At 39.0% G+C, this 24913-nt stretch overlaps 1 protein-coding gene across 4 annotated transcripts in view; it reads right to left on the reverse strand.

Annotated features, from left to right (window-relative positions):
* The window catches only part of LOC135581065 (protein DETOXIFICATION 45, chloroplastic-like), a 46468-nt gene that overhangs the window by 20698 nt on the left and 857 nt on the right, over window positions 1–24913 (reverse strand). For 2 of the 4 annotated variants that reach the window (XM_065161262.1, XM_065161263.1), the window contains 7 exons: window positions 23919–24330; window positions 7362–7504; window positions 5103–5246; window positions 4841–5019; window positions 4474–4609; window positions 3035–3131; window positions 1999–2099 (listed from right to left, as the gene is read on the reverse strand). In XM_065161262.1, the coding sequence (XP_065017334.1) occupies window positions 1999–2099; window positions 3035–3131; window positions 4474–4609; window positions 4841–5019; window positions 5103–5246; window positions 7362–7504; window positions 23919–24265 (1147 nt within the window). In that variant the 5' untranslated portion in view covers window positions 24266–24330. Of the gene's footprint in view, window positions 1–1998; window positions 2100–3034; window positions 3132–4473; window positions 4610–4840; window positions 5020–5102; window positions 5247–7361; window positions 7505–23918; window positions 24331–24630; window positions 24651–24913 lie in introns of those variants that run through there. The other 2 variants (XM_065161264.1, XM_065161265.1) reach the window with 2 other exon arrangements.

Genomic DNA, 24913 nt, shown 5'->3' on the forward strand with positions numbered 1-24913 from the left:
TGACAGTATGTTTTGCCTTGGTTTTATGTGTTTTTGCTTGAAAAATATAAGCAACAATACTTCGTAGCGTTGTAGTGCGACCACTCACTGCGCCGGGCCGAACTGCCCCAAAATGGCTCTGTTTTCGTGTGCCACGGCTTGTTTTCTGCAAACTGTAGCTGCACACGAAACCTCAACCATCTCAGCACAATGGAACCCCCCAAGTGGCAAAGGGCTGGATGGGGCTTCGGTATATTGTCGAACGTTGAATAATCTTCACAAGTTCGCACATTAACTTGACGAGAACTTGCCTTCACGCCCGGCACTCGGTGAGCAGTTGTTTGTGGACTTACAACTGTTCGTTCTACCTTCTAAAGTCCTTGTTTTCTCCTTCCTCTCTTTTCTCTCTTGCACTCAAGGTGCTCGCCAAATTGCTTGTAAAGCTTCCCTCTTCGCGAGACGTCGGGACTTGTCCGTCACTCGTTTTCAATCTAATCAACTTTCTGTTTTACAGGTCCTTCGGGACCTATACGAGATTGTAACTAGGCTGACCCTTTGCGGATGCATATGTCGCAAGGGCACCTTATGACTTAGGCAATCCCAACTAAGTCCGAGGAGTTAGCGCAATGGTGCTTCACGATTTAAGCAACTTCAGCTAAGGCCGTGACTTTGCCGCAAGGGTTCCTTACGACTTAGGCAATTCCAGCTAAGTCTGTGACAATACGGGCATAAACACGAAGCAACGTCACCTAGTCGCCCTATTTTACGCGGGGAGAAGGAAACCTCGGTTTCTTCTCCCATGCAGGTAAAAACATGAGGGGATGTCGCCTCGTCGCCCTATTTTGCGCGGGGAGAGACCTTAGTTTCTTCTCCTTATGCAGGCAAAAACATGAGGCGACGTCGCCTCGTCACCCTGTTTTGCACGAGGAGAAGAAACTGACCTCGGTTTCTTCTCCCACGAGGACAAAAACATGAGGCGGCGTTGCCTCGTAACCCTGTTTTGTATGGGGAGAAGGAAACCTCGGTTTCTTCTCCCCACGCAAGCAAAACCACGAGGTGACGTCGCTTTTGTTTTTTTACTTTTATATATATATATATACCGAGCAGTACGCTAGAACATACTGCTCGGTATACTTGTACCGTTCTATACCGAGTTGAACTCGAAACTCTGGTACGGTACGAAATTACAAACCTTGATTTTAAGTATGAATAGTCCTAGTATTTAATTTAGATTGATCTCTATCATATCAGAAAACATTAATTTAAAAACTATTTGAGCATCCAAGTAGTCATTTGCCTAGATTGAGGTAGCCTACGACTTCAATTTACCCCACAGATGGTGCCCCAACAGACATCTATTCCAACAAAGTAATTCCTTACTCTTGTATCTCAGGATAAAGTCATAAAAAAAACAAATAAAGCCTTCTCCCACAATCCCACCCATGGCTCAACCTACCGGTTTATACTAGTGTATCGACCGATTATCGATACTGTATGTACCGAACTGTACCGAGTATATCGCTACATGGTACGGTGGGGCATACCGTCTCAGTACAATGAACCATGGTCCCACCTACTGACTGGCATCAACTCCCTACCTGCTATTATTAATTTATTTTTGTAACTTGAACTTTCTCTACATACTTTATTGTATTTACATCCATTTTATTGTAGGTTTTGCCGTTTTGGCCTCTTCTTTAAAACCTCCTCTAGAGGAACTTATGTGTACAAAATTTCATAAGAAATTATTAGTCGACATGCATCAATATCCATGCAACACAACCAAGTGTTTGGGAACATGAGCCATAGGTTATTAGTTGTTTCATAAGTAACCAGGTATTGCCTCTGCGATCTGCAAGGCCAGATGCTCCAGCTTATATTTGCATCACATCAAAAGGATGTCCACACCTTTTTAGACAACAAAATTCATTGTAACCGAGGCATACATTCTGGAAACATGCTAGTATGCTACAATGGATATCATGTAAACAATGTATTGATTCCTGAAAAGCTACTCACCAGATTTAATATATCCTCCAAACTGCAGATCTTCAATCTTAGGAGGTAACAAGACAGCTCTTTTACTGAGAGACCAGATCAGTAAAAATGTAGTAATATACCTGAAAATCTTAGAAGGTCAAGACCAATACAAGATAAATAACAAAAAAAAACGCAAAACTACTGAAATACTATAGCGGAGTTTAAATGATAGCATCAAAACTAACGACTCTACTTCAAACAGCTGTATAACACATGCATTTTAAACATACTACGCATATATAAAAGAAGCTGAAGTTAATTACATCCCTAGGAGGCGGCCCAGTCAAATAGGCTCTTGCCAATTCAGAATCTAGGAAGGCAAAGATCAACAACCTTACGGCAAGTGGAGAAATTGTATCCATAACTCCAAGCCTAGACACCCAGGTAACAAAAGAGGAAACTTTTCGTTGCTCCAAGTTTGACCTCAATCATTTTGATAAATTGTCAAAGAAAACTAAGATACAAGAGAGTTCTTGTAATGCAATAAGATGACAAAATTATAAGTTGAAAGCATATTGTGAATCAAGAACCCAAGACCAACCAGAAAGATGCTGCTGAAGTTTCCTGAATTACACTGAAGTGACCAGAAAAAATATCATTATATGCACAATCGGTCTATATTGCAAGTTATACAAGGAAAAGGAAGTATTGATCAATAGTCAATACGACCCTATTGCTATAATAAAATCAGGGGTCAATCCAAGGCTTGCTGACAGCCCCTATAATAAAATCATTGGTCAGAGCACTAATGCACCGAAATTTCTATTATCATTTGGCTTATTGATGGGTCCAAATAGTGAGAGTGAACAAATCAAGAACTTACTGGGATGCAATAGTGGCAATAGTGAGAGTGAACACTATTGCCACAGCCCCTAGTGAGAGTGAACAAATCCTAGGCTTGCTGACAGCCCCTATAATAAAATCATAGGTCAGAGCACTAATGCACCGAAATATCTATTATCATTTGGCTTATTGATGGGCCCAAATAGTGAGTGTGAACAAATCTAGAACTTACTGGGATGCAATAGTGGCAATAGCAGCTCCAACAATGCCAAGGTGGAAAGAATATACAAGTATCGGGAGTAAAAGAACAGCTGAAATATTGCCCAGCCCTGCACATGTAACAAAAGAATGACTTGCAAAAACTTTGTCCTACCAAAAAAATATGAATATATCTAAAAGTTTAGTTGCAATTTAACTGAAACCATCCTTTTTTCTTTTGGTGGTGGTGGCAGAGAGGGTAACATCAAACTTCAATTACTTACAGACTGCCAGATTACATGCAACACTTATAATGGTAATCATTTTAACTCTAATTCAGCAATAAGGCAATCCAACATCGGATGAGATAACTAGACTAAATGGTATCATTTGTCTCGATTTCTGCATTAAAAACTCGAAACAAACAATAAAACCAAAGATCACAAATATATCGTAAATAGTGTTCTTGTGTCACTCCTCAGTTTTCCCTAGAATAAAGAAGTTTCAAATATTGCGAAAATTCAGATACTTTTTGGCAATAATTCCATAATGTAAATAGTCTATGTCACAAGTAAGCAAAATAGAGCTCGATTTCTAGAAAAAAATATATTTTTTGCACTTTCTGATGCTACAAGCAACATTCATAAGCTTCTTAATATGCATAGATTATCAAATTATCTAAAACATGAGGACTGCAGTTTTGTTAATGTTTTAGTGCATACATTTCTAAATTTCCAAATTCATATTAACAACCACATTGAATCTAAAAGGAAATTATTACAATTTGATTATACTCCATAAACAATTAGATTACAGATTAATATATAGCTATATAATCTTTGAGTCATTTTCCTTTTCCTATTCTGGCCAAAAAAAAGATACCTCACTTCCCTCAAACAAGATAGTTCGCCAGCATGGTAAAAACAATATTTCCTCAACTTTTAACAATAGGTCAACTGTCAAAAAAGCCCAGGATGTTTTCATTTTTCTTTATTTCATATAAGACTGGAAGGACTAAACACTTGGGTATGCTTAATATTGATAACTGATGACGAAAAATTTCAAAAGTGGTACCTAAAAGACATGGCAAGGGATCTGCCAAAACCATCATGATCACTGCACCTAATAATATTATAAATAAATCAACCAGTTGCCTTAACCTTATGTTGTTGTTTAAGAGTTTTAAGTAACAGTAGATAATATCACTTTGTTAAATACATTGTGAAGATGATCATGGTAGTGGCAGCAGTCAGAGAACTCTATGTGAAGCATCCACTTATGGAATCACGTGTGAGGCACTTGAATGTCATTCCCCTTATATCAGAAAGCGCAAACAGCTACATGCTGAAATCTAATACAGTTTTTTAAGTCACAATACAATTGTAGTTCAGCAAGTGATATTAACAAGTTCTACAAATTGTAAATGGTGTTCTAATCAGGAAGCACATATAAATAATTAGGTCATAGACTTGCCTACACAAAGCAGAGGTGTCTTTGTATCCTTGAAACCACGAAAGACACCTTGAACTGCCAGAGAAATTACAACTGCAGGAGCCCCCAAGGCTCTTAAACATAGAAACAGCTGAGATGGTTTATGCATAGGTGAAACCTGTTCAGAGAATGAGCTTCATGAAATGTTCATTTGTTAGATAATAATGCACGTGAAACATTAAACCAATATCCACAACAAATATAAGTAGTTTCCCGAACAAAGGAATTAACTTTATCTCAATTCCTGAAGACTCAAAAAATCATGTACTTGTGTAATGATGGCTATGATCAAATGATAACTGAAAACAAAAACAAGAGAGGCATTTCAATCAATGATCCACAAACTTACAACTGACACACCCATCACATTGAGAAATAATCCAGCCCCAAAGAATAAAGCAAAAGCTTCAATTGTACCAATTACTGCAGCAAGAAGTATGGCACTCGAGACAGATGGCAGTTTCAATCTCCCCACCTTCTCATCAGAAACCTTTTTAACCATAAAAATCCCTTCTTGTAGGTCATTACCTGTAAATCCACCATATAGAAGTCAGCTAGGAAGCAATCACCTCAAATTTCAACAGCAAAAGTGCCATTCTGCCATATAATACCTGATATATATTGCTCACTAGCAGTTTTTGAGATGTCTTCTGCCACAAATGAAGTTGTAATGCTCAAAAGTGGAACATTGAAGAGTTTTGAGATGATGTTGAAAATTGAAACCGACACCCCAGCTGAAGCCAACTCCACAGGACCTTCAATATTTAACTCAAGCCAGAATGAATCAGAAAGTTACTGTGACATTCCAACAACTGGAGAATGGTCGGATAGCTAATCATGCATTATAAACTAAGAATTTGATCTGAAATAGTTGGGATATCATCATATCAGCATGAAGCTTTATACTGTTGACAAGAAAACAATTGTAAGAAAATAAACTCTCTTGTAAGCAAAGTATTGCAAGTTGCCATCAGCACGATAATCTAGTAGTCTACCTGATCAACATCCCACATAGACATCCTGAGCTATTAAAATTAGCAAGAGACAGCTAGTAGAAGTTTGTATACTCGCCAAGCATTTATAAGTTGCAGATTTCACCAAGATTATGCTTTTGCTCTCCTTGGAGGTTATATTCGCTCCATTAACTTATCATTGACATTATGTAAAGATCTCGGAGCTCAAAAAAGTATACCAAGAAGAGAATAACTTAGTAGGCTTCAACTCTCTAAATTTTAAACATAAATCATAAACAGTGATCATCATGATAATAAGCTTGTAACTTGTAAGTTGCTTATGTCTATACAGTGGATAACAGAAAAAGAAATCCAGATTCACAAATTCGTCTAAATTTGTAAAAGATCTAAAATTATATGATATTCAGCTAATAATATTGAATGTTTATCTGTTAGTAGAAAAAGAACCATGAAATGAACATAAAAAGTATGTTTATACTTTCATTATAAGTTTTAGGTAAACTAAAAATAATTGAAGTTTTTTAGAACAATTAGCAACTTAGATTTTAAGCCTTATTTCTCTACTATCCTATATTTCTTCTCATCTTAAATCATTTGCTTCTGTTCCTTATTATATTATGTAATATTTATACTGTAACATCAAACTATCTGATGATTACTCAATTTTATACAGTCAAATGCCCCACATTGATTGTGTCAGAAACCTTCTTCCCTTTTGAAACCCTTGGATTAAAGGATGGGTCAGTCACAAGGCTCTCTCTGATGTGGGGTCCTGGAGGATCAACATATGAAACCATACCCCTCAAATAGATATATTATTTCCGCGTCTCAAACCTTGTTACCTTGATACCGAGACCCATCCTCTGTGGAAACCTCTGGATTGTACTAGCTAAAGACAACAGCAGCAAAGGATTGGTGGACTAAACAGGCTAAATTTCTTTAATAAAAAATAATTAGTGCTTCATTAGTATCTAATTATTTAAAAAATGAAAAAAAAAATTAAACAAGCTAGCAATACATGCATTTTGTATAGCAAGCATAGATTTGAGTTTTGGCCCATGTCAAATACCAGTCATATTGTACCAAGTTGAATAGATGAGAATTTCTTTGAACCAGAAAACATGCCATATTATACTGGCTAGCATAATAAAGAAATGAGCTCTTGACCCATGCTTGTCGTATTGTACCATACTAGCTTGATATCATCATAGTAATAACTAATAAGCATCGTACTAAGGCTGTGCCAACATTTGGACTGGTATGGCATAAAGCCCTTGCAGTTGGCGTATGAACCTGTGCTAACCAACCAACACATACCATGCTCATCCATCACATGACACCCACAAGCTATCAAAAGAAAACCCTGTAGGAACCTGTAGCATGCCAAGGTTGCAGTAATGTTGTGGGGTTTTGACATAGATCCGATGGTGACATGGACCCCATGTTGATCCACACCAATTTTTGACATTTGAAACCTCAAGTATCTTATTTTAACATATATCAGGATCTCCATGCCCCTGTCTATCGAGATTCAAGACCTCAAATACCAACTTGTTCAAAAATTTCTTCAAGGAAGAGAAAGTACCATTGTATCATATACATATATGTATTCACTAGTCCAGCTACTCTTGTCAGTTTCAACATAAAAAAGCAAACCTAATCACAACAAAATGTTGGACAATCATAAGTCAATCACTATCATAAGCATAGATATAAATTACTAAATAAAAACTTATTCATCCAAGAAAATCCAAGATGGAAGTATGTAGGCAAAAAAAACAAAAAAAAACGAAAGTGGAAGAGACCAAACTATAGAAAAAAAAAAAAAAAAAAAAAACTTGCAGCAAATCATGCTCGAAAACAAAGATGAAATGTATCAGAAAATATAAATAGTACCTAATCTGCCAATATATGCTGTCTCCATCAATTGTGCCAATGGATCAATAGCCTGCCCAATAATAGCCGGTAAGGCAAGAAGTATAAGCTCATTTTTTACAGTACCAGGATGTAATCCATTGTTAGGACCTCCAACAATCCTACTGAAAAGAAAATGGAACATTTATTAGAAATAGATTTATGAAAACAACAAAATTTAGAATTTAGAATCATCATAAGACAGCAAGGAACATCTCTTCCTGAAATGCATACACTATTACACTCCATGCATATTTTCTTTCCTATTGATCTTCATGAGCAAACATGGAGATCACCAGAAGTCCAGAACCAGATAATGAAGGAATCAAAATGATGGCTCACACTCTCACTAACAAAAAAGAACTAATAAAAGGTCATAACACCAATCATACAACATGCTGTGAGTTCATGGTTGCAGCCTGCACATAGAGGCTGTAAACAAGCATGAAACAAATATTAAGATTATATTGACAATCTTCAAACCAACTTGAATCATGAGCACTCAAAGTCAACTGTCTAGTCTATAGTCATTAATGTTGAATCTCGGATTTTGATGATGAAGTCAATTGTCATTTGTTATCTAATCCATATGTTGAGATAAGTGTGCAGGATTAACTACGATGGAAGAAAGATATGCAGCAGGAGTTGCGCCGGAGTCAAGACTATGATCACGTTGGGAGTTCGAGAGTTCGACGAAAGTCCGAACGATCGTCGGAGGTTCTGCGGGAACAAATCCGAGAAGTCCAAGAGCTTGCCAAAGAAGCTCGTTGGAACTCGCCAAGTGGATCATAACAAGTCCAGGAGTTTGCTGGAAGTCCGCCGGAGCATCGCCGAAGGTTCGTCGGATGTTCGGCGGAAGCTCGTCGGAAGAAGCGATTGACGCACCAGAGCAAGTTGTAGTAAATGTCTTAAGAAATGTCGTAGTTAGCATGTAGATTAAGTTAGGAATGGGAGGTGATCCCATTAACTTAATCTGGGGGCAATTGGGCCCTTGACAGACCCAAATTGGGCCGAATGGATCAACCCATTCGGACCAGAATTTCTGTCAGGCGGTGGCACCGCCCAGGAGGCAGTCTCCGAGCGAGACTGGGCGGTGCAACCGTGTTAGGACTCTAGCTTGGAGAGTCCTAATTGAGAGGGACATTCATGTAAAACTGTTAGGACTCTAGCTAGGAGAGTCCTAATTGAGAGGGACATTCTGTTAGGACTCTAGTTAGGAGAGTCCTAATTGAGAGGGGCATTCATGTATGAGGTGTTTTCTTAGAGAAGAATTAGGAGTTGTAAGGGAATAGGAGTCTTGACTAGGAGTCCTACTAGGAGTTGGTTAGAAGTAAGAGTCTTAAGTAGGAGTCCTATTAAGTGTTAGGGTTTAGAAGCCCTATAAATAGCCATGTATTCCTTCTTTTTTGATAAGCAATAGATGAATCTTTTTTGCAGCCTTTGAGCAACAACTTGGAGGGAGGAACCCCTATAGAGTTCCAAGGAGGCCGATTCCCTAAAGAGATCAACCCCAAGTTTAGAATCTGCAAGGGTTCTAACACCTAGTATCAGAGCAGCGTTCTTGGCGTCTCGCTGCCCTTCCACAGCCATCCATCAACCCTCCACAACCATCCAAAGCAATTCCCACAATTGCTTAAAAGATCATCGCCGAATTCCGCCATCATCTCCACCACCACGGATCATCCCTTGATCTCCCCATGAATTGCAACAGGTTCTGGTTTTCTACCTTACTGCTGCTGCAATTTAGTTATCCTTATTTGAAAATCCCAAAAAAATTATTCCTATATTGCTGCATAAACTTTTCGTCATAAAGTTTTCATCTCTACGACGAAAGATACATTGCAGAATTCCAACCGTATATCACTGTCTGTTTGATCTTGCTACTATGTTTTTTCTATCCAAATCTCCACGAAATTTTATGACATCTTTGACACTTCCTAACAGCAGATTTCCCTTTGGTTTCGTCAAAAATTTCTCAATATAAACCATTGATATTTTACATCTAATCTACTATACTTGAAAATCTGCACCATAAAATTTCAGCCGCATAGCACTGATTGTTTGATCTTGATACTACGTTGTTTCTATCTAAATCTCTACAAAATTTTTATGATAGCTTTGACACTTCCTAATAGTGGATTTCCCTTTGGTTTCATCAAAAAATTCTCAATATAAACTTCTGATCTTTTACGTCCAATCTGCCATACTTAAAAATCTGTGCTGCAGAAAATTTCAACCGCATATTGTTGCCTTAACCCATCTATTTGCAATCTTTTTTTAATGAAATTTCTTATACACTTTATAGATCATCTTGGCTTCCATCTAAGATTAATCTATTGAGGAATTCATCTCTAAAACCGATTTTTGTGTTGCTATAAATTTTCATCGTAAACTGCTGAAATTTTTCGACGAGAATGCTGCTATCGCAACTTGCACCAATTTCCTTGCTATTATACTACCGAAATTTTCTTGATTAAATTAGTCATCCTTGCTGTCATATAAACTGTGATTTTGCTATCAATTCCCTCCTCAATTCTCTTAAGTTTTTGGTGGAAATTACGTCGAGAAACCGTTGTTTCTTCGACGACAATTCTACTCTTACAAGACAGCACATACTTACTGCAACTTCTACGGATTTCTCTCAAACCTTTACTACCATCTACCACAGATCCAAAACTTTTATCCACAACCCTAAAACTCTGCCAAACCACACCCTCAAACTGTACCCAAAACAGCCACAAAACAAGCCTAAACCGTAGCCTACATCCACCAATCCACCAACCCTTTCAACCATCACTTCTCTCAAACTATACATGCCTTTAACCCAACAACAAAAGAGAGATTTGGGGGCATATACTATGGCATCTAAGGAGGCAATCAATGCTAAATTCGAAGCCTTGGAGGTGCGAATGGAGGTAAGATTCGGATGCTCTTTACCGAACTCAGATTGGGCCGACCACTAAGCCCGAAGAAATCAAATCAAGGAGAGAGCTTTGCCCAATCACACCAAGCCCGAATAGATGACTTCCAAGGGAGGGGAGGCTATATGACTGACCCCAACTATCCATGCATGAGAGTGAACTTCCCTAGATGGGAAGAAGGAGACCCGATTGGTTGGATCTCGCGCGCGGAGCGATATTTTCGGTACCACAAAACCGCGGATGTATCTATGGTGAAAATTGCAGCTATACATCTTGAAGGGGATGCTATACAGTGGTTTAACTGGTTTGAACATACTTATGGAGTCCTTTCATGGCGACAATTCAAAGAAGGACTGCTGATTCGCTTCAGACCAACCGATTACGAGAATATTGACGAACAACTAGCAAAGATCCGACAAACCTCCACCATTCAGGAGTACCAAACCAGGTTTGAAAGGTTATCTAATCAAACTCGTGATTGGTCTCAAAAACAGCTATTGAGGACCTTCATTGAGGGCTTGAAGCCGGAGATCCGAGGAGAAGTTAAAGCGCGACAACCGTATACACTTATGGCAGCCATCTCTTTCGCACGACATCAAGAGGAGCAACTGAACCATGAAGCTCGAAGGACTAGGGTCGCTCCTCAACCAGCAATACTGAAGCCCTTAGCCCCCCCTACTGTTGACCGAATCCCTGCACCAAAAAGGTTGATAAGAGAAGAGCTTCAAGAGCGATCTGCGAAGGGGTTATGTTGGCATTGCGACGAGCCGTGGAGCCATGAGCATCGCTATAGTAAAGGGAGACTTTTTATCATTGAACTAGTAGAAGAAGAGGTCATTGAATATCCAGAAGAGAGCATTGAACATAAAGAAGAAGATGCGGAAGAAGAGCCACAATCGACCGAAGTTACGGTACATGCACTAGCCGGCTACTCAAACCCGCAAATGATGAAAGTTAGAGGCCTTCTCAAACAACAACTGATCACTGTTTTTATCGACACGAGCAGCACTAATAATATCCTAAACAGTAAGGTTGCTATCCGAATGCCATTACCTATCGAGAATCGTTGCAGGTTTGATGTTAAGGTCACCGACAGACGGATTTTGAAGTGTGATCGTAGGCGCCCGCAGGAGAAACTATTGCTGCAGGACCAAGAGATAATTACAGATTTCTTCCTTCTCCCTCTTGATGATCATGAGGCCATACTCAAAATTAAATGGTTGACAACATTAGGTGATTTTTCTTAGAATTTTATGAAACTAATTATGAAAGTTTACAGTAAGGAGAAACAGGTGATATTGCACGGGAAACGTGGGGGCGACGTAACGATAATTTGCACACAACAAATGAAGAAGGTTTTGCATAAAGCATGCAGTGGCTTTTTAGTACAACTTGAGCAGCAAACTAAGGGAGAGCCAACAAAATTGGAAGATCCAAATCTACTTCCTTTGCTTGCTGAATTTTCAGATATATTTGACGAACTATGCAACCTACCTCTTACCCGTCGGCATGATCATTGTATAACGATTCTTCCAGGCCAATCTCAAGCAAATGCTCAGCCATATCAGTATACACATCTCCAGAAGGATGAAATAGAAAGGATTGTAAAAGAGATGCTCAAAACAGGAGTTATTCGGCCATGTTGTAGCCCCTACTCTTCACCGGTGCTCCTCATACGAAAGAAGGATGGAATATGGCGATTATGTGTTGATTACCGAACTCTCAATGGCATAACCATCAAAGATAAATACCCTATTCCAGTAGTAGATGAGTTGCAAGATGAAAGGGAGCACAAATCTTCACAAAGCTGGACCTTCGATCCGGGTATCATCAAATACGAGTATGCGAAGAAGACATACCGAAAACCACCTTTTGAACACACAATAACCACTATGAATTTTTGCTTTCTTCAAAAGAAGGTGGAATATCTTGGGCATATCATATCAGGGGAAGGTGTGGCAGTAGACCCCTTAAAAATTGGAGCAATGCAAAATTGGCTGACCCCGAGGAACATAAAATTGCTACATGGCTTTCTGGGTTTAACAGGCTACTACTGTAAGTTCGTGAAAAACTATGGAGAGATCAGTGCACCACTTACTTCCTTTCTGAAAAAAGATGTCTTCCAATGATCGGACAGAGCCTCCGTTGCCTTCGACAAACTTAAGGCAGCCATGACGACGACGCCGGTGCTAACACTACCAGATTTCAACCGACCCTTCATTATTGAGGCCGACGCATCTGGAGTCGGAATTGGAGCAATTCTCATGCAAGATGGTCGACCACTCGCATACACTAGCAAGGCATTATCTCCCTCCCATCAAAATAAGTCAACATATGATAAGGAGATGCTCGCCATTGTGCGCGCAGCAACGAGGTGGAGACCCTACTTGATTGGTCGACGATTTCAAATTAAAACCGACCATAAAAGCCTCAAGTACTTTTTGGAGCGAAAGATATCATCCCCTGAGCAGCAAAACTGGGTAACAAAACTTCTTAGATTTGATTATGAAATAACTTACAAAAAGGGGAAAGAGAATGTTCTTGCAGATGCGCTTTCGCAGCTACCCGAGCAAGCTGAAGTTTTGGCCATTTCACTTCCGACCAGCGACTTCCTTGAGGATATTAAGATGGAATGGCAGGAAGATTCAGAGACTAGTAAGATTACAAAAAAATTGGAGGAAGAACCAAGCCCCATGGCTCATTACAATTGGGACTCAAAAGAATTATACTATAAGGGACGCATTGTGCTTACGATAAATTCTACTTGCATCTTCACGAGCAGATTTTGGACAAAGTTATTCCATATGCAGGGTACTAAATTGAAAAGGAGTATGACATATCACCCACAAACCGACGGCCAGACGAAAGTTTTAAATAGGTGCTTGGAGACAGCCCAAAGCCACCCACCAAATATGACTACCCAAAGAGAACTCCAGACCCAGCCAAGTGCCATTATTGATCGACGGATCGTGACTCAACGATGATGACCGACTAATGAAGTGCTAATACAGTGGGCGAACCTACCAATAGAAGATGCCACTTGGGAGAACTATGATGACTTGAAGATCAAATTCCCAGAATTCACGAATCATCAGCCTCGAGGACAAGGCTGATTTGAAGAGGGCGGGTTTGTTAGGACTCTAGCTTGGAGAGTCCTAATTGAGAGGGACATTCATGTAAAACTGTTAGGACTCTAGCTAGGAGAGTCCTAATTGAGAGGGACATTCTGTTAGGACTCGAGTTAGGAGAGTCCTAATTGAGAGGGGCATTCATGTATGAGGTGTTTTCTTAGAGAAGAATTAGGAGTTGTAAGGGAATAGGAGTCTTGACTAGGAGTCCTACTATGAGTTGGTTAGAAGTAAGAATCTTAAGTAGGAGTCCTATTAGGAGTTAGGGTTTAGAAGCCCTATAAATAGCCATGTATTCCTTCTCTTTTGATAAGCAATAGATGAATCTTTTTTGCAGCCTTTGAGCAGCAACTTGGAGGGAGGAACCCCTATAGAGTTCCAAGGAGGCTGATTCCCTAAAGAGATCAACCCCAAGTTTAGAATCTGCAAGTGTTCTAACAAACCGCCCCAGTCAGGTGGTGGCACCGCCTGGGCTCAGTCTCCGAGCGAGACTGGGCGGTGCAACCGCCCCTGACAGGCGGTGGAGCCGCCTGAGATTGGTCTCCGAGCTCTGCCAGGCGGTGCAACTGCCCCTGTCAGGCGGTGGCACCACCCAGAGGCTTAGTCTCCGAGCTGCCAGGCGGTTGTACCGCCCCAATCAGGAGGTAGTACCGCCAGGACACCGGAAATCCGGGAAAAGACATTTTTGAGCTCCAAATTCAAACTAGTTTGCGGCCTATATATACCCCACCCTTTCCTGCATGAAAGGACACCAAAAGCTTGATCTTACTCTGTGATTTAGAGCTCAAAAGTGTTGTAAAGTCTAGAAGTTCTCCTCCCTCTTTTCTTCCAAGTTTTGATCTTTCAAGAGAGGAGAGAAAAGTTTGTAAGGGTCGTCTCCTAAGCCCGTCAAAAAGAGTGAAACAGTAAAATGGTGGTTGGCCTTCGCCTATTGAAGGAAGGCCTCTAGTGAACGTCGGTGACCTCGTTGGTGGAGGAAACCAAAAGTGGATGTAGGTCAAGACTGACCGAACCACTCTAAATCTCGGTTTGCATTTACTTTGAGCATCTTATCTTTACTGCAAACCTCCTCAGTAGCTTACTGCCTTCTGCTCATTTATGAACGTGTTTCTTAGTTAAGTATTTTCCAAATTGGCTTTAAGACGAAAATCGGTTTTATCGTACGAACATCATATTTCAGTTTGCGCTTACATTCTGATTTATATCTTAACTACAAACTGCCTTCCTTACTTTACTTCAAATACGTTTCCGTAAGCTTTCAAAGTTATTATCTGCACGAAACAACTTTTACGTCGGAATTGGATTTCAACGTATGAATACAGTTTTAATCGTCGAAAGTTTTCCGCTACACTAATTCACCCCCCACCCCCTTAGTGCTCTTGATCCTAACAATTGGTATCAGAGCAGGGTTAACTCTCAAACGGATTAAAACCCAAGAGAGATGGCATACGCCGGAAACCAAGAGGGCCACTCTTTTACATGTCCACCCATGTTCAATGGGACGGACTACACCTATTAGAAGACCCGAATGAGAATCATCCTTATTTCAATGGATTTTGAACTTTGGAATCTTGTCAAAAATGGATTTTCAAAGTCTTCTCTTCCAATAATCGATTGGAATGAATTGGAGAAGAAGACTTTCGCTCTTAATGCAAAGGCTACGAATGCCTTATTTTGTGCGCTTGATAAAAATGAGTTCAATCGTGTTTCGGTTTGTGAAACCGCGTTTAATATTTGGCATACACTCGAAGTGACTCACGAAGGCACAAGTAGAGTAAAAGAGTCAAAAATCAATCTTTTGATACATTCTTTTGAACTTTTCCGAATGAAACCGAGCGAGACTATTAGCGACATGTACACCCGTTTCACGGATGTCGTCAATGGTCTAAAAGGACTCGGCAAAAGTTTTTCGGATTTTGAGCTCGTAAATAAGATTATAAGATCCCTTCCTAAGAGTTGGGACTCTAAAGTCACTGCTATTCAAGAGGCTAAAGATTTAAACAACTTCCCTCATGAAGAACTAATCGGGTCATTAATGACCTATGAAATGACTTGCAAGGCTCATGAAGAGCAAGAAGACATCCTTCCAAAGAACAGGAAGGATATGGCACTTAGAACTTTAGATGACCACTTGAGAGAAAACTCAAGTGATGAGGACTGTGACGATGACTTGGCACTTCTAACAAGGAAATTCAAAAAATTAATTAAGAGAAACAAGTTTAAAAATGACACAAAAAATAAACTTGAACCCAAAAAGGACCAAGTTATTTGCTACGAGTGCAAAAAGCCGGGACACTACAAAAGTGATTGTCCCTAAGCCAAGAAGAGAACATCAAAAAAGAAGGCGCTCAAAGCGACATGGGATGACTCAAGCGCATCCGAAGAAGAGGAGCTCAACACCAAGCAAGTTGCTCATTACGACTTAATGGCCATCGGAGAGGATGTAACAAATTTAATTGATGCAGATTTATCATTTGATGAATTATTAAATGTCTTTCATGACTTATTTGATGAATGTAAAACAATTAGTAGAAAATATAAATTGCTGAAAAATAAGCATGATAGTCTTGTTAGCAATTTTGATAAATTAAAAACTGAATATCATGATAGTTTAGCTCAATATGAAAAATGTCATGATTTATAAACTCTCCAAAAGGAGAACTTGTTACTTAAGGATGCCTTGAAGAAATTCGAGGTTGGTAGCAAGTCTTTGAACATGATCCTTACAAATAAGGGTCACGTTCCCAAAAGAAGTGGAATCGGATTTGTGAGAAGTCTTCACCAAAATCCAACCACCTTCATAAAAAGCCCTATCTTACATGTTCGGCACCAAAACAAATGCAACTTTTGTTGCAAACATGGACATAAAACGTATCATTGTCCATTCAAGAAAATTAGTCCGAACAAACTGATTTGGGTTCCTAAAGGAATCATGATAAACTCTATCCAACATGATAAACAATTTAGATCAGTTTTTGAGGCACCCAAAAAGTAAATGGGTACCTAAAAATCACCCTTTCTCGTAGAAACATACACCATCAAAAGCTAGGAGCAAGAGATAATATCTTGCTTTTTAGGTACTCGATATTCATGACTCGAGATCCAAAAGAACACGTAATGCTCTCTAGCCTAAATAGTAAAAAGAGGATTAGAAAATTAATATTGCAGAGTGATACTAATACAATCCTGTTTAATCCCTCATATTTTAAAACTTATAATTCTCCCTTCACATACCCTCCGGATTTCTGAACTCATCGAATTGATTTCTTCTTTACTTCGGATCCAACTATATCATGAACTTACGTCTTGCAAACAAAGTTTGTCATAAACTTGCGAAGCTTACCAACTTGGATAATAAGTCATGAACATATCTAAAATTGTGTACGACATTTAAAGTAGAATATGCGCGTCACAAGATCTATCTTGAACGTACAAAATTTCTCATCTTGAAATGGGAACTCTTACGTAATTACGAAAGTAAAGTTGATTGCTCCACAAATAAAAACTCTCCTCAAGTTGAAAACATCCAAATCAGCCGATACAGCCCCCAAACAAGTGCTCACCGCTTGTAGGCGGTGGCACCGCCCAACTGGCGGTAGCACTGCCGGCTGTCACGGGTTGCAAGCGGTTGCACCGCCCCAGCCAGCGGTGCAACCGCCCGTAATCTTTCCCCCTTTTAAACCGAGCTAGGGCCGGCAGTGAAACCTACCCCAACTCACTCCCTTCCCCTCTTTACACCACCAAAGCTTCTCCACCTCCATTTCTCCCATCTTAGCATCCCAAATACTCCTTATTTCGAAGCAAAAGATCAGCAATCTCTCCTTCTCTTAAGGATCTCACTTAAGGTATTCTTTAAGAAGCCTTTAAATTCTGTTTTTGAGTCATTTACTCTTGCTCATTACTATCTTCTTAAATAGCAGTAGTTATGGGCTCTAGAAGATCCTCTAGGGACAAAGGGAAGAGGAGATTAGAAGAATACTTTGATCTTACCCTTTTCGATTCAAAATATCATGCTGAAAAATTTTCTTCCTTCGAATTTAGAAGTGTCAATAAGGGAAAACATGTAGATCTAGATGAACTAAGAGACTTAGAAACAATCTAATGGTTTGCAAACTTAGATCTACTCCCAATTTTACAAATTAGTGAACCCATCTATCCAAGACTTGTTAGATTGTTTTACAACAATCTACAAGTAAATGAAGAAGAAAGAGTGTCTACCTATCTCTTAGGACAACACATCTCCATTACGGATAGATTCATTTGCGACATGATAGGAATTCCCGTAAAAAATAGAGGTCTTTATTTTAGAGGATCGTGGGATAATGAAACAGTTGGGACAACATTTGTTGAAGCGAACAATTTTCGGTAATCCCAACTCAGTGATAGTTCCTAAAAGCTGTGAACATCTACTACCACTAAACATTAAGGTACTTCATCATATCATAACTAGCATCATTCTCCCTATACAATACCATCATGATGAAGCAAGTCAAATGGAATTAGGAACCATGTATTGGATCATGAAAGGACATAACATCTGTTTTGGTTACCTTATCCAACAAAACATGATAGAACTATCTAAGAAAGACATGATGCTTCCATATGGTGGTATAATCACTAGAATACTTAAAGCCTACGATATTCCAATACCACCCGACGAAGAAGTGATGAAAATAGATAGGTTTAGCATAATAAATAAAAATCTACTTCACCGATTGAGATGTTTTTATAGAAACAGTAATTGGATTAGAATGCCTAGAAGAACCGATCCCCCTCAACCTGAACTAGAATCCGAAACACCAGTCTTTGGGGGTACTCAATCTCCTCCGATCTGTCCCTTTGAGGAAACACATCCATTTGAACAAGCTCCTGCATCATCTATCGAAGACATTGGGGTTTGGATGGACCGATTTGAACAAAGACAAGATCGGCTTGAACATCGACAAGATTAAATCCTATCTGAGCTGTAGCAAATTCATCGACAATTTGACTCTTTATTTAGACATTTTAATTTTTCACCTCCTGAATAATCTTGTATATGTGGACACAATCACCTCTTGTTTTAACAATTACGTTGTTGTAAACTCTTTATGTTACTCACCTTGATCACAATGCCTTGATGACTACTAATCTTTGATATGGTTACTTGATGTATTAATTGGTGAGAATATGCAGGGTCATGTTGCTTAATCTCATTACTCATTGTCAGATTTCACGTTGAAATTAAATGTTTCTATAATGCCTACTTTGAAAACCTTGTGTCTTGGTTTCCATGATAAATATGATTTGAGAAAGTAATATAGCCATGAAATTGATGTGTCATTACCATGATGTTAATGTGTCATGATATTACCATGATGTTGATGTATTGCCATGATGTTAATGTGTCATTATATTGCCATAATACTAAACATCAACTAGCTGATATTTTTACAAAACCTCTAAGTGAAGAACAATTTGATTTCATTAGAAGAGAATTAAGAATGTTAATATGTCCGAATGCATGAATTTGTTAAGATTATTTTTTGGATTTTTATTTAATGATCAAATCACTTAATTGCCATGATGATTTTACACAATTACATGCCTTAATTACATGTTGAAAATTATCCTAACAATCGAATTTTCTCGATACATTATCCTCTTTCGAACTTAATAAGCATATGTCATATCAAGTTTGATTCTCATCATTGATTTTTAACATATGGAATCAACTAGCAAATACATCTCTCGTACACTTATCATATGAAAAATATTTTTTTGATAAATGGATTTGATAAAATGATTCCTGCTTGTAAATTCCTTTTTGAAATATGGATGTTAGTGTTTTTACTTGCAAGGATTTGTTTCACATACATATCTGGATCCTTGTAAAAATGAAGTATGATTTAATCTCTCATCGATTTTAACTTCATTCAAAGTAAACTCACAAATAGCTGGTATCACAAATAGTCTTCCTCCTTCATGCAAAAAGATAATAACAAATAAAAAGGAAGAAGTATACAAAGTTATCTCCATGTCATGTTTTCCTTGAGATGTTTGCATAATTGGTATCCTATCACTCACTGTTGGAAAATGACATGAATCTAGTTATGGCATGAATAATTACCGCACTTATGCTTAAAATTTGCTTATATCGTTCTCCTTTTTGTTGATAACAAAGGGGGAGAGATAAATAAATTGATGCTATGAGTATTGATGCTATGATTATGCCATGCTTGCATCATCGAAAATATATGAATTGATGATAACTATGATTGCCATATTTGCATTATGCCATGTTTGCATCATGTTAAGATATCAAAAACTTGCATCGTAATTTTACGTGTTGATATCTTACCATGTGACGAAATGCTATGATTGCTAAAACACTTGAAATGTGTGCACCATGTTAAGATATCAAAATCTTCGAAATTTTACATGTTGATATCTTACCATATGATGAATTGCTACCATTACCATCATTCACATTTGAAATTTGAAAATGGATGTTAAGCCTTGACATCATTTTTAGAGAGATACATCATGATAGGAATCATGATGGGAGTATTGATAAGGTTAAATGATTTGAACTTATCAATATGTCTCTTAAATTCAAAGGCTTTGAATTCAAGAATGACTTATCTCAAGAATGGCATATAGATAGGGGGAGTTAAGGTTAACTCCGTTATCAATTGATTGTCATCATCAAAAAGGGGGAAATTGTTGAATCTCGGATTTTGATGATGAAGTCAATTATCATTTGTTATATAATCCATATGTTGAAATAAGTGTGCAGGATTAACTACGATGGAAGAAAGACATGCAGTAGGAGTTGCGCCGAAGTCAAGACTATGATCACGTTAGAAGTTCGAGAGTTCGACGAAAGTCCGGACGATCGTCGGAGGTTCTGCGGGAACAAATCCGAGAAGTCCAGGAGTTTGCTGGAAGTCCGCCGGAGCATCGCCGAAGGTTCGTCGGATGTTCGCCGGAAGTTCACCGGAAGCTCGTCGGAAGAAGCGATTGACGCACCGGAGCAAGTTGTAGTAAATGTCTTAAGAAATGTCGTAGTTACCATATAGATTAAGTTAGGAATGGGAGGTGATCCCATTAACTTAATATGGAGGCAATTTGGCTCTTGACAGACCTAAATTGGGCCGAATGGATCAACCCATTCGGACCAGAATTCCTACCAAGCGGTGGCACCGCTAGGGTCGACGGTGGCACCGCCCAGGAGGCAGTCTCCGAGCGAGACTGGGCGGTGCAACCGCCCCAGTCAGGCGGTGGCACCGCTTGGGCTCAATCTCCGAGCGAGATTAGGTGGTGCAATCGCCCCTAACAGGCGGTAGAACCGCCTGAGCTCGATCTCCGAGCTCTGCCAGGCGGTGCAACTGCCCCTGTCAGGCGGTGGCACCGCCTAGAGGCTCAGTCTCCGAGCTACCAGGCGGTTGTACCGCCCCAGTCAGGAGGTAGTACCGCCAGGACCCCGAAAATCTGGGAAAAGATATTTTTGAGCTCCAAATTCAAACTAGTTTGGGGCCTATATATACCCCACCCTTTCCTGCATAAAAGGGCACCGAAAGCTTGATCTTACTCTGTGATTTTAGAGCTCAAAAGTGTTGTAAAGTCTAGAAGTTATCCTCCCTCTTTTCTTCCAAGTTTTGATCTTTCAAGAGAGGAGAGAAAAATTTGAAAGGGTTGTCTCCTAAGCCCGTTAAAAGGAGTGAAACTGTAAAAGGGTGGTTGACCTTCGCCTATTGAATGAAGGCCTCTAGTGGACGTCGGTGACCTCGTTGGTGGAGGAAGCCAAAAGTGGATGTAGGTCAAGACTGACCGAACCACTCTAAATCTCGGTTTGCATTTACTTTGAGCATCTTATCTTTACTACAAACCTCCTCAGTAGCTTACTGTCTTATGCTCATTTACGAACGTATTTCTTAGTTAAGTATTTTCCGAATCCGCATTAAGACGGAAATCGGTTTTATCGTACGAACATCATATTTCAGTTTGCGCTTACATTCTGATTTCTATCTTAACTGCAAACTGCCTTCCTTACTTTACTTCAAATACGTTTCCGTAAGCTTTCAAAGTTATTATCTGCACGAAATGACTTTTACGTTGAAATCGGATTTCAACGTACGAACGCAGTTTTAATCGTCGAAAGTTTTCCGCTGCACTAATTCACCCCCCCCCCCTCCCCCCCCTCTTAGTGCTCTTGATCCTAACAATTAACACTACAATATTTTATATGAAAAAGATCCTTTGGTCTGTCTCTCCTCTATCATTTCCTAGTATGTAGACAGGCTTCCTCAGTAGATTCTTTTACAGAAAGATTTTCTAATCTATGTTTGTCATACATATGCATGAAGATAATACTATACAAAAGAACAAAACACGAACCAGGAGCTTGTGAGATGAGCTTCTAAAACAACTTTAGGGTGCAGACCACCAAAACACCAGAATAGTGGATCAGTCCAAATTTGTTTGGACAAGCAGTAAACCCCTTTGATAAGTGTGAGTCGTTAGATCAAGCCTAATCATGGGTCTATTGGCATAAAACCATTTGCATGTACCTGAGTCCAGTCTAGTAATATTTATGTCTTAACAAGTCATAAACTTAATTATGTTCAGATCAAAGACAAAAAGGATGTTATTTCAAACAGTTGGTTAATCGTTCGGACTCCACAGACATAATGCATAACCACTTATTCTTAATTAGTCAATCACCTGTAGTCCAAATTCAACTCCAAAGGAGGATTTCATTGGAAGTATGTATGATAATCTTGACTGTAGAGTGTAGACTTACATGAAAATTCTTTCTGTAACCACCCCTCGATCAGTATAACTCTCTTTTCTCTTCATTTATTTACTTTTCTCTTCACTCTGTTCTAATCTCCACTATTGTTTCCATTATACGCCTGTTATAACAGCAGCCCATATGTTGTCTCATACAAGAAAATCTTTTGCTGTTTAGATGTGATGAACAACATTATAAAGTATCCTTCAAATAGATAGGGGTACCATCAACACATCAGCATGCTTCATCTTACTAGATTTCAAGATGCTGATAAACCACAATGGCATCAATATAATATAATATATATATATATATATATATATATATATATATATATATATATATATATATAATAAAGGTGACGACTCGAAGCAACGTTGCCTCGTTTCTTCTCCCCATGAAGCCTCGGCGATGTCGCCAAGGCTTCTTCTCCCCGCGCGGATGAGAAGTTGCTGACGACGCCGAGGCCTCAGATAAGGAGGAGGCGATATCTCATCTGCGACGTCCAACGAGGGAGGGCGATGACGGATCGGGATCGTCGAGGGAGAGCGACATCGGATCTCCAGGTTCTCCCTGTTCTTCTTCCTTCTCCCTCGGCTAATACCATCCCGTAGTGGGTGGCGACAGTCGAAATCAACCATCACCGACCGATTTGGCATGGTAATAGGGCGGATATAGCCTCAATCGATGGCAAAGCCCGGTAGCGGGTGGTCCGTGTATCGCTCTGCTGGCGAACTGGTACGTACTGTTCGATACGGACGGTATCATTCGAAATTAAAAACCTTGGGGTAGATAAACTTCAGCATAAAGGCACAAATTACTCTAGGGTCACTGAGAATGTAGAATGAATTGAGTCAAGGTGCAAGTATAGTTATGAAGTGCACCACTTTAGTTGGTAATACTAAGATTTTAAAAACCAATACAAACAACCCTACTGGAATGTTCTGAAATCAGTGTGTATCAACCTGTACAGTAAAATACACAAACAAGAAAAAAAATTATAAATGCTGAGCAAATATCAAGCACACTATGTAGTCAGTACACCAGTATACCAATATAGTGTTGGTACACCATGGTATTTAAAAGTTAAAACCATGTGTGGTGTACCACATTGGTTCATGGTATGTGGGTTATGATTAGCTGGTTCACTATTTTGGATTGTGATGTATAGTAAATTACTCACTTATGTTGCTTACTATATTAGATAAGTTATTTAGGTCATAAAGCAATTATGTCTAAATATGTTACATGTTTAGTCATAATTAGATAAGTTATTTTAGGTTATTTATGTTGCAGGCTCAACAGTATTGTGGTTGCATCATCAGTCTTCTACTTGCATCATGTTAGATGTCCACATGACGAAAAAGTCAGGACAAACTGTTGCTTTAATGTGCAGCGTGGGTGAGGATAATAATTGAAAAAAGCATTACAATAGAACAAAGTTATACAAGAAAGACACATGAGTAACATGATTTTGCAATCATCACATAGTTGAACTATAAAGCATAAGAAATCAGGATGTTCCATATCTTATGTTCCCTCAAGAAACGCTGCTATTATGTAGGCAAGATGGCAATGAAGAAAAAGATGTTCTGCAATTATGTACATGATTAATGAACAACGAGTATAAAATAATCAAAGCACTGCCCTCATAATGGCATCCCATAACTAAAAAAATGCTCAAAATATTAGGATAATAAAGCCTGGAGCTTACAAGAGATGCTCCCTAATGCTACCTAAAGGGTGTTCAGTCTTCTGAGTGAATCTTTCAGCCGATATGTACTGGTCCATGTTACAGTCTGAAGAAGACTGGCATCGGACAGCAGGGATAACTCGCCTTCTACATTCAGTCATCGCGGGACTGAACCTTTTTTGGACGATTGCCAGAAGAGAATCTTTTCTAGTGTTGCTCCCACTAGTTCTTGCATTATTTATCCTGAGAGTGTGAGTTTGGCTTAAACAAGTACCCATGAAGGGACACTTAATTTCTTTATTTGCTTTCCCATCATGGTAACAAGGTGCAAATGCTGGAACAAGTCCACGTTGTTGTATGCTCTTCATTCTGCCAAATACCTAGATGTTTGCAAAAATCCAAGTGTCTGAGAAAATCAGGTCATCCACTATCCCTGTAGAGAGAAAAACAAAGTGCATTAGCTTCTGTCAGACTCCATGCCTAGATATCATCAGCCAACACATCTGAAGGACCTAATCTGTCTACAGGTGGCTTGCAATCCAAGAACAAACTTGGTCACTAATATTCAAACATAGTATCATAAAAGTCATATTGCCCGTCTGTCTTCATATGTTTCCTTCAATGCAACCTTTAAAAGCAAGTGGGTACCCATTCCTCAAACCTATGAAATCTGAATAACTTCTGAATTTGTCACATACCAAACTTTATCATCCTTGGTATACTAGAACGTTACCTCAATTTCTCCATCTTCTTCTTCTCACACACCAAAATTCTAAAATAAGACCCTGTCTTGAAAGAAGGCCTACATCACTACGAGAATGCCATAAAGAAAGATAAAAAAACAAGTTGTCAAGAACTATAGAACGGACTCAAGATATCTGCAGACTCCTGAAAACTATAAAGAGAGCGACACAATCCAAGGTCAAACAATGAATAAAAACGAACGAACCTAAAATGCACAAGGATTTATAGAATTCAAACCCATTAGTTTCCAGGAACAATGAAACAAGTCCTAC

The sequence above is a fragment of the Musa acuminata genome, chromosome BXJ3-7 (assembly GCF_036884655.1).
Source record: "Musa acuminata AAA Group cultivar baxijiao chromosome BXJ3-7, Cavendish_Baxijiao_AAA, whole genome shotgun sequence".
In the NCBI taxonomy this organism is placed as follows: domain Eukaryota; kingdom Viridiplantae; phylum Streptophyta; class Magnoliopsida; order Zingiberales; family Musaceae; genus Musa; species Musa acuminata.